Genomic DNA, 15,756 nt, shown 5'->3' on the forward strand with positions numbered 1-15,756 from the left:
GAGTCATCGAATATCTCCCTGCACTCAGGACACTGGTAGGAGACGTCAACATGGGTCAGGCGGTGAGTTTGGAGCGAGGAAGAGTCATCGAAGATCTCTCTGCACTCAGGACACTGGTAGGAGGTGTCTATGTGGGTCAGGCGGTGAGTTTGGAGCGAGGGTGAGTCATCGAATATCTCCCTGCACTCAGGACATTGGTAGGAAGTGTCTATGTGGGTCAGGCGGTGGGTTTGGAGCGAGGATGAGTCACCAAAGATCTCTCTGCACTCAGGACACTGGTAGGAGGTGTCTATGTGGGTAAGGCAATGGGCTTGGAGCGAGGAAGAGTCATCGAAGATCTCTCTGCACTCGGGACATTGGTAGGAGGTGTCTATGTGGGTCAGGCGGTGGGTTTGGAGCGAGGATGAGTCATCGAATATCTCCCTGCACTCAGGACACTGGTAGGAGGTGTCTTCGTGGATCGATCGATGCGTTTGGAGTGAAGAAGAGTCGCTGAAGATCTCCCCGCACTCAGGGCACTGGTAGGAGCTGTCTTCGTGGACGAACCGGTGAGCGTGGAGTGAGGACGGGTCGCTGAACGCCTGGTCGCACTCGGGGCACCGGTAGGGTCGTCCCCGGTGGGCGGCCCGGTGAGCCTGGAGCGAGGGCGGGTCTTCGAGGATCTCCCCGCACTCGGGGCACTGGCACGATGGCTCGAGGTGGAGTGAGCGGTGTGCACGCAGCCCCAGTGAGTCGGCGAAGCCCTCGCCGCACACCCTGCACTCAAAGCGCGTTGCCACATGGATCACCGGGTCGGGGGACACGGGGCGCTCGGCCGCCGGAGCGGGAGGAGGAGGTGGCTGAGGCGAGGAGGAGGAGGCGGGTCGGGCATAGCCGGGGTGCTGGGCAGCTCGGTGGGCGCGCAGGAGAGCTGAGGAGATAAAGCCCTCGCCGCACAGGGTGCAGCGGAAGGGGCGCTCGCCCAGGTGGACCCTCTGGTGGCGCCGCAAGTTGTCCAGCCGGTTATAGCTCTTGGGGCACGCGTCGCAGCGGTAGGATTTCTGGCCAGTGTGGACAGCCTGGTGGGCGCACAGGGAGGCCGCCTTGCTGAAGCTGCGGCCGCAGATGGCACAGGCGAAAGGTCGCTGCCCGGTATGCACGTAGCTGTGCACCAGCAGCTCGGCCGGCTCGGCGAACGTCTCCCCGCAGGCTTCGCAGCGGTGACCGCCCTGCCTTTCCTCGTGGCCCAGGCGGTGCGCCTTGAGGGCCGATGGCTCGGCAAAGGACTCTCCGCACATGTCGCACCCGTAGGAGGGCTCCTCGTGGCTCGCCTGGTGCGCCCGGAGGGCCGCGGGCTCGGCAAAGGACTCTCCGCACACGTCGCACCCGTAGGAGGGCTCCTCGTGGCTCGCCCGGTGCGCCCGGAGGGCCGCGGGCTCGGCAAAGGACTCTCCGCACACGTCGCACCCGTAGGAAGGCTCCTCGTGGCTCGCCCGGTGCGCCCGGAGGGCCGCGGGCTCGGCAAAGGACTCTCCGCACACGTCGCACCCGTAGGAGGGCTCCTCGTGGGTCGCCCGGTGCGCCTGGAGGGCCGCGGGCTCGGCAAAGGACTCTCCGCACACGTCGCACTGGAAGGCAGGCTGGAGTCGGGTGGCCGGCTCCTCCTGGGAAGCCTTAGCCGCTACGGTGATTGTCGCCCTCCTCCTCCTCCGCCTCCTGCCCCCTCCGTCCTGGGCCGGCTGGAGGCCACTCTGGTGGGATCGCTGATGCCGCCGGAGGTTATCGAGCCGATTGTAACTGCTGCCGCATGCCTGGCACCGGTAGGGTTTTTGCCCAGTGTGGATGGACTGGTGAGCAAGCAGGGAGCTCGATGCGCCGAACCCCTTGTGGCAGACGGCGCACCGGAAGGGTTTCTCGCCGGTGTGCAGAGCCTGGTGTGCCAGGAAGGTGGAGAACAGGTTGAACGACTTCTGGCACAGCGGGCAGTGCAACCCCTTGCGGGGCCGGCCGTGGCAGCGCCGGTGCCTCCTGAGGTTCTCCGGCTGGTTGTAGCTCTTGCCGCAGTCCCCGCAGCGGTGCGGCCGCTCTCCCCCACCTCCGCCGCTGGCTAACGCCGCGCGCGGGCACCGGTGCAGGGCCAGCTTGGCCGACCGGGCATAACCCCGCGCGCACACCGGGCACCGGAACGGCTTGTCGGCGGAGTGGGTGCGCTGGTGAGCCAGCAGGCGGTCGGGGTCGGTGAACGCCCTCCCGCACACTGGGCAGACGTGCGGGCGCTCCACCAGGTGCGAACGCTGGTGCCGCCGGAGGTTGTCCAAGCGGTTGTAGGACCTGCCGCACGCCTGGCACCGGAAGGGCTTCTCACCGGTGTGGATGCACTGGTGGGCCAGGAGCTTGCACGACTGGGAGAACACTTTGCCACAGACGTCACACCTGCCCAGGGCACGGAGGGAGGGGGAGAGAGGGAGAGAGAGGGAGAGAGAGGGAGAGGGAGAGAGGGGGAGAGAGGGAGAGGGAGGGAGAGAGAGAGAGGGAGAGAAAGAGATAGGGGGAGAGAAGGAGAGGGAGGGGGAGAGAGAGAGGGAGAGAAAGAGAAAGAGAGAGTGAGAGGGGGAGAGAGAGAGAGGGAGGGAGGAGGAGACAGAGACGGGGAGAGAAGGATAGGGAGGGAAAGAGAGAGGGAGAGAAAGAGATAGGGGAGAGGAGGAGAGGGAGGGAGAGAGAGAGTGAGAGTGAGAGCGGGAGAGAGAGAGAGGGAGGGAGAGAGAGAGAGACAGAGATAAGTAAATAATCCCACCGACAGCTAGTCACAGACACAACACACCAACGCACAAAGACAGACTCAATCCCCTTGCAGAGCACAGAAACAGACCCTTCGCATCCCCCTCTCCCCCATTCCCAAGCCAAACTGGTCCCATTTGCCAGCATTTGGCCCATATCCCTGTAAAGCTATCCTATCCTGTCCAACGTCTTTTAAATGTTGTATTTGCCCCAGCCTCCATCATCGAGCTGTACAGCACAAAAGCAGACCCCCATCCGTGCCGACCCAGATATCCTAAATTAATCCTAGTCTCATTTGCCAGCTTTTGGCCCCTATCCCTCTAAACCCTTCCTGACCACGTACCCATCCAGATGCCTTTTAAATGTTGTAAGTGTACCAGCCCCCCACCCACTTCCCCTGGCAGCTTGTCCAATACACGCACCACCCTCTGCGTGAAAAAGTTGCCCCTCAGGTCCCTTTTAAATCTTTCCTTTTACACTTTAAACCCATGACCCTCTCGTTTGGGACTCCCCGCTACCCCTGGGGAAAAATGCCTAGGAGGCTGAGAGGTGACCTTATAACAGTCTATAAAATTGCAAGAGGTATAGATACGGTGGATAGCAGACAGCTTTTCCCCATGGTCGGGGAGTCTAAAAGTAGAGGGAGTAGGTCTAAGGTGAGAGGGGAAGAGATACAAAAGGGTCCAGAGGGGGCAGTTTCTTTCACCCAGAGGGTGGTGAGTGTCTGGACGGGGTCTGCCAGAGGTAGTGAGGGCACAGCGGTTACAATTTTGTCATTTAAGAAACATTTTGGCAGGTACATGGATGACCAGAACTGTACGGAGTACTCCAGAATGAAAACCGAAAGAATTGCGGATGCCGTAAATCAGGAACAAAAACAGAAGTTGCTGGAAAAGCTCAGCAGGTCTGGCAGCATCTGTGAAGGGGGAAAAAAAAACAAAGTTAACGTTTCAGGTCCGGTGACCCTTCCTCAGAACTGGAGTTGAACTTTTCTGGCAACTTTATTATTGTTCCAGAGTGCTCCAGAAGTGGGTGGTACAGTGGGTTAGCGCTGTTGCCTCACAGCGCCAGGGACCTGCGTTCAATTCCCACCCTCTAGCAACTGTCTGACTGTGCAGAGTTTGCACATTCTCCCCCTGCATCTGCTGGGTTTCCTCTGGTTCCCTCTCACGGTGCAAGGTTAGGTAGATTGGCTGTGCTAAATTGCCCTGTCATGTGCAGGCTAGGTGGATTAGCCCCGGGAGATTCAGGATTACAGGGAATAGGGTAGGGGTGTGAGTCTGGCTGGGATGCTCTTTGGAGGGTCAGTGTGCTCTCGAATGGGCCAAGTGGCCTGCTTCCACACTGTGGGGGATCTTATGAAAAGATTTGATTTGATTTATTACTGTCACAAGTACCTAGATATAGAGAAAAGGCTTGTACCATACAGAGGGCATCAGGGTGACAGAGCAGAGCGAGGAACACAATGCTACGGCTGCAGAGAAGGTGAGCAGAGAGTGAGATCCACATTAAATTTAAACAATTTGAGGGGTCCGTTCGGAAGTCTGATGACAGCGGGGAAGAAGCTGTTCTTGAATCTGTTGGTACACGTGTTTAAGCTTTTGTATCTTCTGGCTGATGGAAGAGATTATAACTGGAGTGTGAGGGGTCTTTGCTGATATTGGACATCGAGAAGTAGAGACGGAGACCGTGGATGGAAGATTAGTTTGCCTGATGGACCGGGCTGTGTTCCCAACTCTCTGTAGTTTCTCACGGCCCTGGGCAGAGCAGTTGCCGTGCCCAGCCGTGGTGCATTCGGATAGAACGCTGGAATCGAACCCGGCTCCCTGGTGCTGTGAGGCAGCAGTGCTAACCACTGAGCCTCTCGCACAAAGCGAGTGGGCAGCAAACAAACGCAAGATTATCCACTTTGAAAACAGGAACAGGAAGACAGATTACTGTCGGAACAGCCGTAGATTGAGAGAGGGGAACGTGCAGAGGGACCTGGGTGCAGGCAGGGAAGAATGCAGCAAACAGTACGTTGGCTGTCATCGTGAGAGGATTCGAGTACAGGAGCAGGGACGTCCCGCTGGAATTGTACAGTGTGTGCACTTCCTGGTCTCTTTATCCGAGGAGGGATATTCTGGCTATGGAGAGAGGGCAGCGGAGGTTCAGCAGATGGATTCCTGGGACGGCAGGATGCAGCACGATGGTTCGGTTAGGATTATATTCAGTTTTACGCTGGGGTTATTTTGCAGTTTCGGACTCCAGTGCATCGCTGTCAAACTCAAACGAAATTCTCGTGCATTATGGTCAGCCTTCCCCACAAGCTCCCTTCCTAGCACACTGAACGCTGTCTCAATGCCCCCTACAGCTTGCTTCCATAACATCAATAACGCATTTGACGCACCCCTCAGACTGTGATGAGCAGTAGAGACAGGAGCAGAAGCTGGCCATTCAGCCCATCTGCCCCGCTGTCCAATCAGATCGCGGCTGATCCAATCACCCTCAGCTCCACTTTCCTGTCAGTCTTTCCCCCCCCCCCCCCCCACAACCCTCGATTCCCCTCCCTGAATAAGAAACCTCTCCACCTCAGCCTTGAGCGACCCAGCCCTCTGAATTTAACAGATTCACTCCCCATGTAGGGAAGAAATTCCTCCCCATCTCCGTCTCCAATGGGCGACCCCTTCATTCTGAGGTGATGCACCTCTGGTCCTCTCTCTCTCTTTCTGCGCCTACCCTGTCAAGACCGTCCTAGGAATCTTGTATCTTTCGACAAAGTCGCCTCTCGTTCTTCCAAACTCCAACGAGGACAGGCTAAGCCTACTCAATGTCTCCTCTGTAAGACAGTCCCTCCAGCGAACCTTCCTTGGGCTGCCTCTTTTGGTGGTCTATCCTTACTTGGATACAAGGTGCCAGAACCGTTCCCTGTATTTCCAGCTGCAGTCTGACTAATACCTCGCACCATTTCAGCGAAAGCCCCTCAACTTTTGTACCCCATTCCCTTCGAAAAAACAGGCCCTAGCCTTCCCACTGGATTGGGATGCTCAGCTTTTTGAGATTCACGCACAAAGGTACAGCACCGCCCCCCTCCACCCACCCCCAGCCGTGAGCTGCAGCGCTCTGCAATTTTACTCCATTGATCCCTGATCTTTGCCAATTTTGATTAACTGGTGACATTACCATGGTTATAACTCCGATTTTGTGCTTCAACTCTTTCTTTCTGGAAGAGGAGCTGCAGCGTTATGCAGTCATACAGCACGGAAACAGACCCTTCAGTCCAACTTGTCCCTGCTGACCGCATATTCTAAATTAAATCTAGCCCCAGCATTTGGTCCATATATATCTCTCTAAACCTTTCTTATTCATGTACCCATCCAGATTTCTTTCAAGTGTTCTAATTGTACCAGCCTCCACCGCTTCCAGCTCATTCCAGACACGCATCACCCTCTGCTTGAGAAAGTTGCCCCTCAGGTCCCTTTTAAATTCTTCCCCTCTCACCTTAAACCTATGCCCCTCTAGTTTTGGACTCCCCCCTACCCTGGGGGAAAAGACCTCAGCTATTCACCCGATCCATGCCCCTCATGATTTTATAAATCTCTATAAGGTCACCCCCTCAGCCTCCGATGCTCCAGGGGAAAATAGCCCCCAGCCTCTCCCTGTTGCTCAAACCCTCCAACATCCTTGTAAGTCTTTTCCGAATCCTTTTAAGTTTCCCAACATCCTTCCTGTAGCAGGGAGACCAGAATTGAACACAGTATTCCAGAAGCGGCCCTAACCAATGTCCTGTACAGCCCCCGACACGACTCTCCCGACTCCTGTACCCAACGCACTGACCAATAAAGGCAAGCGTACCAAATACCTTCTTCACCGCCCTGCCTACCTGCAATTTGACTTTCAAGGAACGATGAACCTGCACCCCAGGTCTCTCTGTTCAGCAAACTCCCCAGGCCCTTACCGTTAAGTATATAAGTCCTGCCCTGATGTGCCTTTTCAAAATGCAGCACCTCACATGTATCTGAACTAAACTCCATCTGTCACCCCTCAGCCCATCTGATCGAGGTCCCGTTGTACTCTTACGGAACCCCCTTCGCTGTCCACAACAGCTCCAATTTTGGTGTCATCTGCAAACTTACTAATCATACCTCCTACATTCACATCCAAACCATTTCTATAAATGATGAAAAGCAGTGGACCCAGCTCCGATGCTTGTGGCACATCACTGGTCACAGGTCTCCAGTCTGAAAAACAACCCTCCACCACCCACCCTCTGTCTCCTACCTTCGAGGCAGTTCTGTATCCAAATGGCTAGCTCTCCCTGCATTCCACGTGATCTAGCCTTGCTAACCAGTCCACCATGGGGAAACTTTTGAACACCTGACTGAACCTGCTCCCACCAGCTGTCTATAAAACTCGTTCTTGACCACACCTCCTTATCTTCTGAGATTAATGCCCTTGACGATCAAGTGTACCCAATCTCACCACTAAGGCTCACAGAGCCATCCCTTCTCATTCACGGGATGAGGTCCCCAATTGCCCAGAGGGCAGTCTAAGAGTCGACCGCATTGGCTGTGGGAGTGGAGTCACGTGTAGGGCAGATCGGGTAAGGATGGCAGCTTCCTTCCCCAAAGGGCATTCACGAACCAGACGGGGTTTTTTTGAATAATCGACAGCACACTCTTAATTCCAGGTTTTTATTGAATTCGAATTCCACCATCTGCTGTGGCAGGATCGGAACCCAGGTTCCCCAGGATGTTACCTGGGATTCTGGATTAGTCATGGAGCGATGCTACCATGCCTCCCCCAGTATATGTATAATATCTCTCTCTCGGTCTCCCACTCTGTGTAATGTTGGGTGGTACAAAAATTTAGCTCAGCACGCTGACTGGAAGCGACAGATATTCGGATATGCGGCCCTATTCTCAGCGTGCAGCAAAGACAGGACCAAGCAGGGGCCATCAGGATAAGGGAGGGTGACCTCGACAGATTCACCAGACTTCACCCTTGTCCTCACGCAACATGTTATACCCCATGTGGAGCCCTGGGCAGCCATCATGGGCCCTCCCCACCCCACCACCACCTCATTTAAAGGAAACGCAGACATTTCAAATTGTTCGATCCCCGAGTTGAGAGGTGCTCCCACTGACATATATTGGATTCTATCAATGGTGGGGGGGGGGTGCTTGGCAATGGCCTGGCCGTCAGTATCGCTGCACTGTTTCTCCAGAGACCCAGGGAATGTTCTGGGGTCCCCGGTTCTGAATCCCGCCACGGGCAGACGGTGGAATTTGAAATCAATGATATTAAAAAAAAAAACAAAATCTCGAAATAAAGAGCCGAATAACAACCCCAATGGTGGACAAATCCCATATCCTAATGCTCTTCAGGGACGGGAAATCTCATCTGGCCTGTCCCACAGCGGTGTAGTTGACTCTTATCTGCCTGATGGGCAATGAATGCTGGTCTAGCCAGCATCGCCCTCATCCTGCGAATGAGTTTAAACAAAAATTCTTCAGGGGCTTGCCAGGGTCAATGCTCAGTGGATGTTTTTCCTTGTGCAAGAGTCAAGGACTGGAGGGATAATCTCGGAATAAATTTAAGACTGAAACGAAGAGGAATTTCCACTCTCACAGGGCTCTGAGTCTTTGGAACTCCTTGCCACAAATGGCAGTGTTGTGTGTGTGTGCGGTGTGTGTGTGTGTGTGTGTGTGTGTGTGTGTGTGTGGGAGCGCGTGTGTGTGTGTGTGTGTGTGTGTGTGTGTGGCAGCACGTGTGTGTGTGTGGCAGCGCGTGTGCGGTGTGTGCGCGGTGGTGGCCGACTGCTCGTGGGTTTGGAGGGCTGAGGCAGATTCTCGATCGGACAGGGAGTTGGTGGGTGGGGGATTATGGGAGGGGAAGGTGGGTGCGAGGAGTGTTTCCGATCAGCCGCGAACCCCCCCCCACCGAGTGAAGGGGAAGGCAGAGAAGGAGGCATCCGGTTTCCCTGGCGTTCTCGCGACGGTGTCCTGAAGGGGGGGGGAATGTTTGGGTACGGTTCGCTGGCCCGCGTCTCCCTCTCACCTGAACGGCCGCTCGCCGGTGTGGGTCCGCCGGTGCTCGGCGAGCCTGGAAGACTGGGCGAACCCCTTACCGCAGACATTGCACCGGTGGGCCTTGCCCGTCGGCCGGGGGGCGCAGCGGTGCACCAGGAAGGATGAGAGGCGGCGGAAGACCTTGCTGCACACGCTGCACTGGCACGGCTTCTCCTGGGCGGTGGGGCACCGGGGGCACGGCTGGCTGCTGCCTGGGGGGCACTGGCAGCGGGGGCCGGCCTCCCCCGGCGGGCACCGGTGGTCGAAGAAGTCGGATGCCCTGCGGAAGGAGCCGCGGCAGACAGAGCACCGGAAGAGGCGGTCCCCGGCCTGGCACTGCCGCTGGCCCTCCGGCTCCGGTTCCGTAGGGAAGCTCGGTGGCCACTGGGGGCAGTGGTGGGTGTCATCGTCGCCGGCGTCTTGGTGTTCCTCTGGATCCTGGGCCCCAGGTTTCTGGTCGGGACCTGCCCAGGGCGGGTCGGAGGGTGACGCGGGGCCCTCGTCCCCCGGCAAAGGCGAGGGTGGGGAGCCTGGCGCCGCGCTGTCATCCTTCGCCTCCTCCCGGCTGGCTGTCTGAGTCGGTGACTCCCTTTCGATCTGCTCCACCTTCCTGAGGGGAGAGAGGGGGCCGAGAAATAAAGAACGACGTTCAGACAAGGGACCGCTCGCTGACCGGTACTAACCCCTACCAGCCTTCCCGAATTGGAGCTGTACTGGGACAGGAGGCCATTCAGCGCCCCCCTCCTCCTCCAGCCAGTTACACAGGAAACAGCCAGAGGCCTTATTGAGCACCCCACGCTTCTTCAGGCCTGGTGGCCATCCATCTAACGCAGCTGGACGTAGACAATAGGTCTTGCCCTGGGTATATTTATCTACTACGTCATGGGTGGCACAGAGGTGGAGATTTATCACACCCACACTAGGAAGGGTCAGATTCTCCTCCCCACACACACCCCCTCAACAGACCTGGAAAGGGGTAATTGTTTTACACTCCCTCAAACCCCTTTTCCCACCCACGGGGCTCCCATACAACTGGAAGGGTATATTTAGCTCAATGACACCCTTGTACGCCCTTCACCTTATCCCAAAGGGGAACGTTTTGCACCTGAAGGGGGTATTTATCATTCATACTCAAGACACTTCTAACCCTTGCTCCTGAAGGTGGGGGGCTCTTTATCTCACACACTCGGACCTACTGAAACCCCTCAACCCCTGGGGTCACTCTCTTGTCCCTGAAGGTGGTATTTATCTCAATCACACCCTCCAGTCCATCCCAGAGTGGGGAACGCCTTGCCCCTTAAGTGGGAATTTATCACTCATGCTCAGGCACTCCTAGCCCAGTGGGTCACTCGTGCCCCTGAAGGGGTCTCTATCTCACACAGCCAGACCCTATTAACAACCCCACCCCTGCGATCACCCCCTTTACCCCAAAGGGGGCATACATCTCACTCACAATCAAGACCCTCCTAACTCACAACCTGATGGTTCCCCCTGGCCCTGAAGGTGGGGGGGAGGGGGAGGGGGAGGGGGAGGGGTTATTGATCTCACACTCAGACCATAGTAACCCACCCCCACCCCTGGGGTCACCTCCTACGCCCCTGAAGGGGGCATTTATCTCACTCACCATGACCCTCCTAACCCGCAACCTAGTGGCTCCCCCTGGCCCTCAAGGGGGAGGGGGAGGGGTGGGGTATCGTTCTCACACTCTGTCCATACGAGCCCACCCCTGGGGTCACCCCGCCTTTGCCCCCCAAAGGGGGCATTTACCTCACTCGCAATCCAGACCCTCTTAACCCACGTCCTTGCCCCTGAAGGGGGAGGGAGCATCTATCTCGCGCGCGCACACACATACCCCGCCCCCCCCTTGCCCCCGAAGAGGGTATTTATATCACTCACACTCTGGGCAAGGCCTCCCAGGCCCAGGCCTCGGCCTCCACTCGATGCATCCGCCCTGGCCCTCTGCAATGGTGAGGTTGCACGTTGTCTGGTTTTGCAACGGGGAGCCGGGGTTTAGTTTTGCGCTCAGGACCCTCACGCTGCAGGACCCAGTCTCTCCGGGGCCTCCTTTTTTTTGCTCAAACAGCGGCTCCCGGGCCCTGCGGCCGCGAGGCTCCAGCAGGGGGAGGGGGAGGGATGTGGCCCGCGCATGCGCCGCATCGCGCCCCGCTACCCGAGATAGACCACATTCGCCGCCGCGGGGCAGCCTGGGAAAGCGAGCCCGCCATCGACGCCCCGCCCCGTGCCCCGCCCACCGCGGCGGGTGGCTGCCGCTTTCCCATTTGTGGGGGCGGGGCGGTCCCACTGTCGTGACCCTTGGTCCCCTGTGGGGAGAGAGCGCGGGAGAAACCCACACCATGAATTAACGCCACCTCCCGCCCCCCCAAACTTATTCGGTCACAGGATGAGGGCGTAGCTGACAGGTCTCGCATTTATTGCCCCATCCCTAATCGCCCATTGGGCAGTTAAGTGTCAACCACACTGCAGTGGGTCTGGAGTCACCTGTAGGCCAGGTAAGGAGAGCAGTTTCCTTCCCTAAAGGGACATTAGTGAACCAGTTGTGTTTTTCCCGTCGATGGGTTCATGCTCATCACTAGAGTCTTAATTCCAGGTATTTTTATTGAATCCAAATCCCACCATCTGCCATAATGGGAATCGAATCCAGGTCCCCAGAACGTTACCTGGGTCACTGGATTAACAGCGCAGTGATAATGCCACTGGGCCGTCGCCTCCCTCCCTCTTGTCACTGGTGGATGAGGCCAGAATGACCCGGTCTCTCTTTTCTCTTTCTCGGGAAGGGAGAGGAACCCACGTACTAGAGACTGGTCCCTCCCTTTCGGGGAGGGGACGCCCAATTTATGACCCAGACACTGTCCCTCACGTCCCCCCCCCCACCCCGTCACCATGCGGACATGTTGGGGATAGGGAGATACTCCATTGGGGGAGTGGCAGGGATGAAACAGGCACGCTCTTGGGTTGCATACACACCCATTCTGAGGGGGACATAATCATCTTTTGGGCGGGACACCCACCCCCCACCATTTTTGAAGGGGACACCTCTAATGGGGTGGGAAACCCTCATGATGACGTGGAGGGGAGGGGAGACCTCAATAGAGACATGGTCACTCCCATCGAGGGATGTGCACCTCCAGTAGTGAGGTGAGCATCCTCTTCGAGGGCCATGGGGGACACACATATCGGAACTAAGATAGACCCCGCCCAACCCCAGGAGACATGGACCTGCCTTCTGGGAGACAAAGACCTGACCATTGGACGACTGAAATCTTACGGCACTAAAGGAGGCCATTCTGCCCGTTTTATCTGCACCGATTCTTCAAATGAGCATCACTGCCTTGTGTCAATCTCCTTCCCTCCTCCCCCCGCCATCTCCCTTATCCTTGCACACACCATTTCTATCCAAATAACTATCCAATACCCCTCTTGAATGTCTCAATTGAACTTGCCTCAACACATTTCCAGGCAGTGCATTCCAGACCCTAACTACTCACTGCGTGAATTTTTTTTCTCTCTCATCACCCTTGCTTTGTTTGCACATCACTTTCAATCTTTTGTCTCGATCCTCTTACAAATGGGAACAGCTTCTCCCCTCTACTCTGTCCAGCCCTCGTGTATGATTTTGAAAACCTCTATCAGATCTCCTTCTCAGCCTTCTTCTGTCCGAGTGTGAACAGTCCCAACTTCTTCAATCTCTCCTGGAAATGTTCTTGTGAACCGCTTATGCATTCTCTCCTTCTTCAATGTGTTCACATCTTTCCTATAATGCGGTGCCCAGCAACGTACACACCCGTCCAGGTGAGGTCTAACAAGTGTCTTGTACATATTCAACATTACCTCCTTGCTCTTAACTTCTACGCCCCTGTTAATAAAGATGAGAATGCTGTACGTTTTATTAACTGCTCTCTCCCTCTTGTCCTGCCATCTTCAATTATCTTTACACACCGAGGTCCTTCTGTTCCTGCATCTCCTTTAGAATCGTAGCCCCCGTTTTCTTTATTATATTTCAATGTTCTTCCCATCCAAATGCATCATTTCACACCTCTCTGCATTGAATTGCATCTGGCACCTCTCCACCACTTCAACAACTCATCAATATCCTTTTGAAGTCCCATGCACAGTTCCAGATCATTGATATACATTGGAAAAAGCAAGGGTCCCAATACTAACCCTTGGAGAGCTCCAGCTTGAAAAGTACCCACTGAATATTACTCTGTCTCCTAACACTCAGCTAATTTTATATCCACTCCTATCCCTTTTATACCATGATCTTTATCTTTCTGCACAAGTCTATTGTGTGGCACTTAATTGATCACCTTCTGGAGATCCATGTATAGCACCTTCATCAGCATTACCCTCATTGAACTTTTCTGTTATCTCTTCAAAATACTCCAGAATATGAGTTTGACACAATTTCTCCTTTAGAAGTCCATGCTGACTCTTCCTAATCAACAGTTCATCTGTAATCTTCTAAGTAACTGCCATTTCTGTCCGAAATAATTGCCTCTGGAAGCTTCCCCACCATTGAAGTTAAACTGACTGGCATGTAATTGCTGGAATTATCCGCACAATCCTTCTTGAATAAGGTTGTAATGTTTGCAATTCTCCAGTCTTTTGGCACATCTCCCGAATCCAGGAAAGACTGAAAAACAGTGATCTGTGGCCCCACAATTTCTACCCTCATTTCTCTCAAAATCCATGGATGCATCTCATTCGGTCTGGTGCCTTAAGTGCCAGCAGTCCATCAAATAGTTCTGGCCTACTGATTTTGAACCCTTCTATTGACTGAGTTCCTCCCTCTGTACCACAGCCTGTGAGGCACCTGCCTGTTTTGTAAAAGCAGATGCTAAAAGTATTCAATAAAAACTGGAAGAATTATGGATGCTATGAAACAGAAACAAAAACAGAAATTGCTGGAAATGCTCAGCGGATCTGGCAGCATCTGTGGAGGGAAACCAGAGTTAATATTTCGGGTCAAGGGACCCTTCCTCTGAATTTCTGTTTTTGTTGCTATAAGTATTCATTTAACATTGCAGGTATGCCCCTTAGCTCCGGGTGTAAATCCTCGTTTCGGTCTCTGTTATCAGACTTTTAAAAAGACCTCTCAAACGTTAATTCTGATCTCTCTCTCTTGCACATTCTCTGTGGCTGTAACACTGCATTCTGCAGACTATTCTGCCACCGTGATGCATTTTGTGTGGTACAATCTGCCTGTATAGCACGCATAACAACACTTTTCACTGTGTCTTGGTACATGCAACAACAATAAATCAAATTCAAGACTAATCTGTCCTACTCCTCTTTACATCGCCCTTTTTATTATTTATGTGCCTGTAGAAGACTTTAGGACACCCGTTTATGTTGGCTGTTAATCTTTTCTCATAATTTCTTTTAGCTTTTCTTATTTTCTTTCTCTCCTCCCTTCTCTGAACCTCCTGAATTTTTCTTCATTCTCAATTGTATTGCCTATTGGACACCAGTCAAAAGCACACTTTTTAAAAATTCTGTATCTTAATGTCAATCTTCCTTGTCATCCAGGCAGCTCAAAATTTGTTTGTCCTCCCTCTACTTTTGCAGGAACCACCTCCTCTTTGTAGGTAGCCCATAGACTCTCCTGCCCAGCCTCCAATCGAGCCCCATGGAAATCAATTTCTTTCTCTCACTCTGCATTTTCAGATGATCGATCTCTGTCTCCTATAAGTGCACGCCCCCCCCTCCCCACCCCCGAACTCTCCCACTATCACTTGATCCACTTGGTCCATTTCGTGGGCTAGGTCTAGCAGTGCCTCTTTTCCTGATAAACTGAAAACTCTCCTGAACATAATCCCTGAATGCTTGCCCCTCAAAATCCTTCACACTACAGGTATCTGAAATCCCTCATTCTAACTGCTCTGTAATGCTAACATTTCTCTATAATTCCCTGCTCAGCAATCTCCTTCTGAGAAGGTCGTTCTGCTGAAAGTGGGAATGCAGTGAAGGTTTACCAGACTGATACCTGGGCTGGCAGGACCGATGTATGAAGAGAGGCTTGATTGATTAGGATTATATTAACTGCAGTTTAGAAGAATGGGGGATGGCTGATCTCAGAGAGACCTGTAAAATTCTAACAGGATTAGGCAAGGTGTTTCAGGTAGTGCGGCAGTTGAGAACCACGAGCTTGTAGTAGAAGGATATAGGGTGGGCCATTTAGCACTGAGACGACGAGAAACGTTTTCTCTCAGAAAGACAGAAAACTGTCAAGTCCAAAATATTTGACGTTTTCAATGAGTTAGAAGTTAGGAGTTACAGTCCTTGGTGCTAAAGACAGAAATCAGGGAACAGAGGACTGAGTTGAATGATCAGCCATGGACGGAGCAGAATCTTAGTCTGAATGTCCTCCTTCTGCTCCTATTTTCTATGTTTCTGCAGTTCTACATCCTGCTGAACCTGTTTTGCAGCATTTTTATACCACACAGAAGGTTGTGTCAGGTAATGTGCGGCTGTCTATGCCAAAACAGGGAGGGGTGACTTCCCTCTGGAGATAAGCAGGCCATTATCCATGGTTTGAAAACGTGGATTAGGAGCGGGCGGGAGGTGACACTCAAGCCCTTGAGCATGTTCTGCCATTCAACGTGATTGTGGCAGCGCCCCCACTGGCCTGGAGAGCTCCTTGGAAGACTTCATTCATCTATGCAGCGCCACCACTGTCATGGAGGTCAATTTGGAGTACTTCAGCCGAGCTCTGCAGCGCCACCACAGGCCTGGAAGACTCTCTGGGAGGACTCCACCTGAACTCTGCAGCGCCACACCGCTTGGAGGACTCCTTGGGAGGACTCCGCTTCTGCTCCGTCGCACCACACGTCTGGAGGACACTTTGGAGGACTATTGCAGGACCTCTGCAGCGCCACCAACTGCTTTGGAGGTCTGAGACAACAAGGTGGAGAGCTGGATGAAC

At 54.1% G+C, this 15,756-nt stretch overlaps 1 protein-coding gene across 1 annotated transcript; it reads right to left on the reverse strand.

Moving 5' to 3' along the window:
• Positions 1 to 5: 5 nt before the first annotated feature.
• Positions 6 to 10,947, reverse strand: LOC109925429 (zinc finger protein 665-like; the record flags this gene model as incomplete). Its single annotated transcript, XM_048592164.1, has 3 exons — positions 10,707 to 10,947; positions 8,800 to 9,420; positions 6 to 2,412 (listed from the first exon to the last, which is right to left on the reverse strand). Coding segments are annotated over exons 1-3 (3,078 nt in total), but the record flags the coding sequence as incomplete, so codon positions are not given.
• Between the last annotated feature and the right edge of the window lie 4,809 nt (positions 10,948 to 15,756).

The sequence above is a fragment of the Rhincodon typus genome, unplaced genomic scaffold (assembly GCF_021869965.1).
Source record: "Rhincodon typus isolate 14 unplaced genomic scaffold, sRhiTyp1.1 hic_rhity00000740, whole genome shotgun sequence".
Classification (NCBI taxonomy): Eukaryota; Metazoa; Chordata; class Chondrichthyes; order Orectolobiformes; family Rhincodontidae; genus Rhincodon; species Rhincodon typus.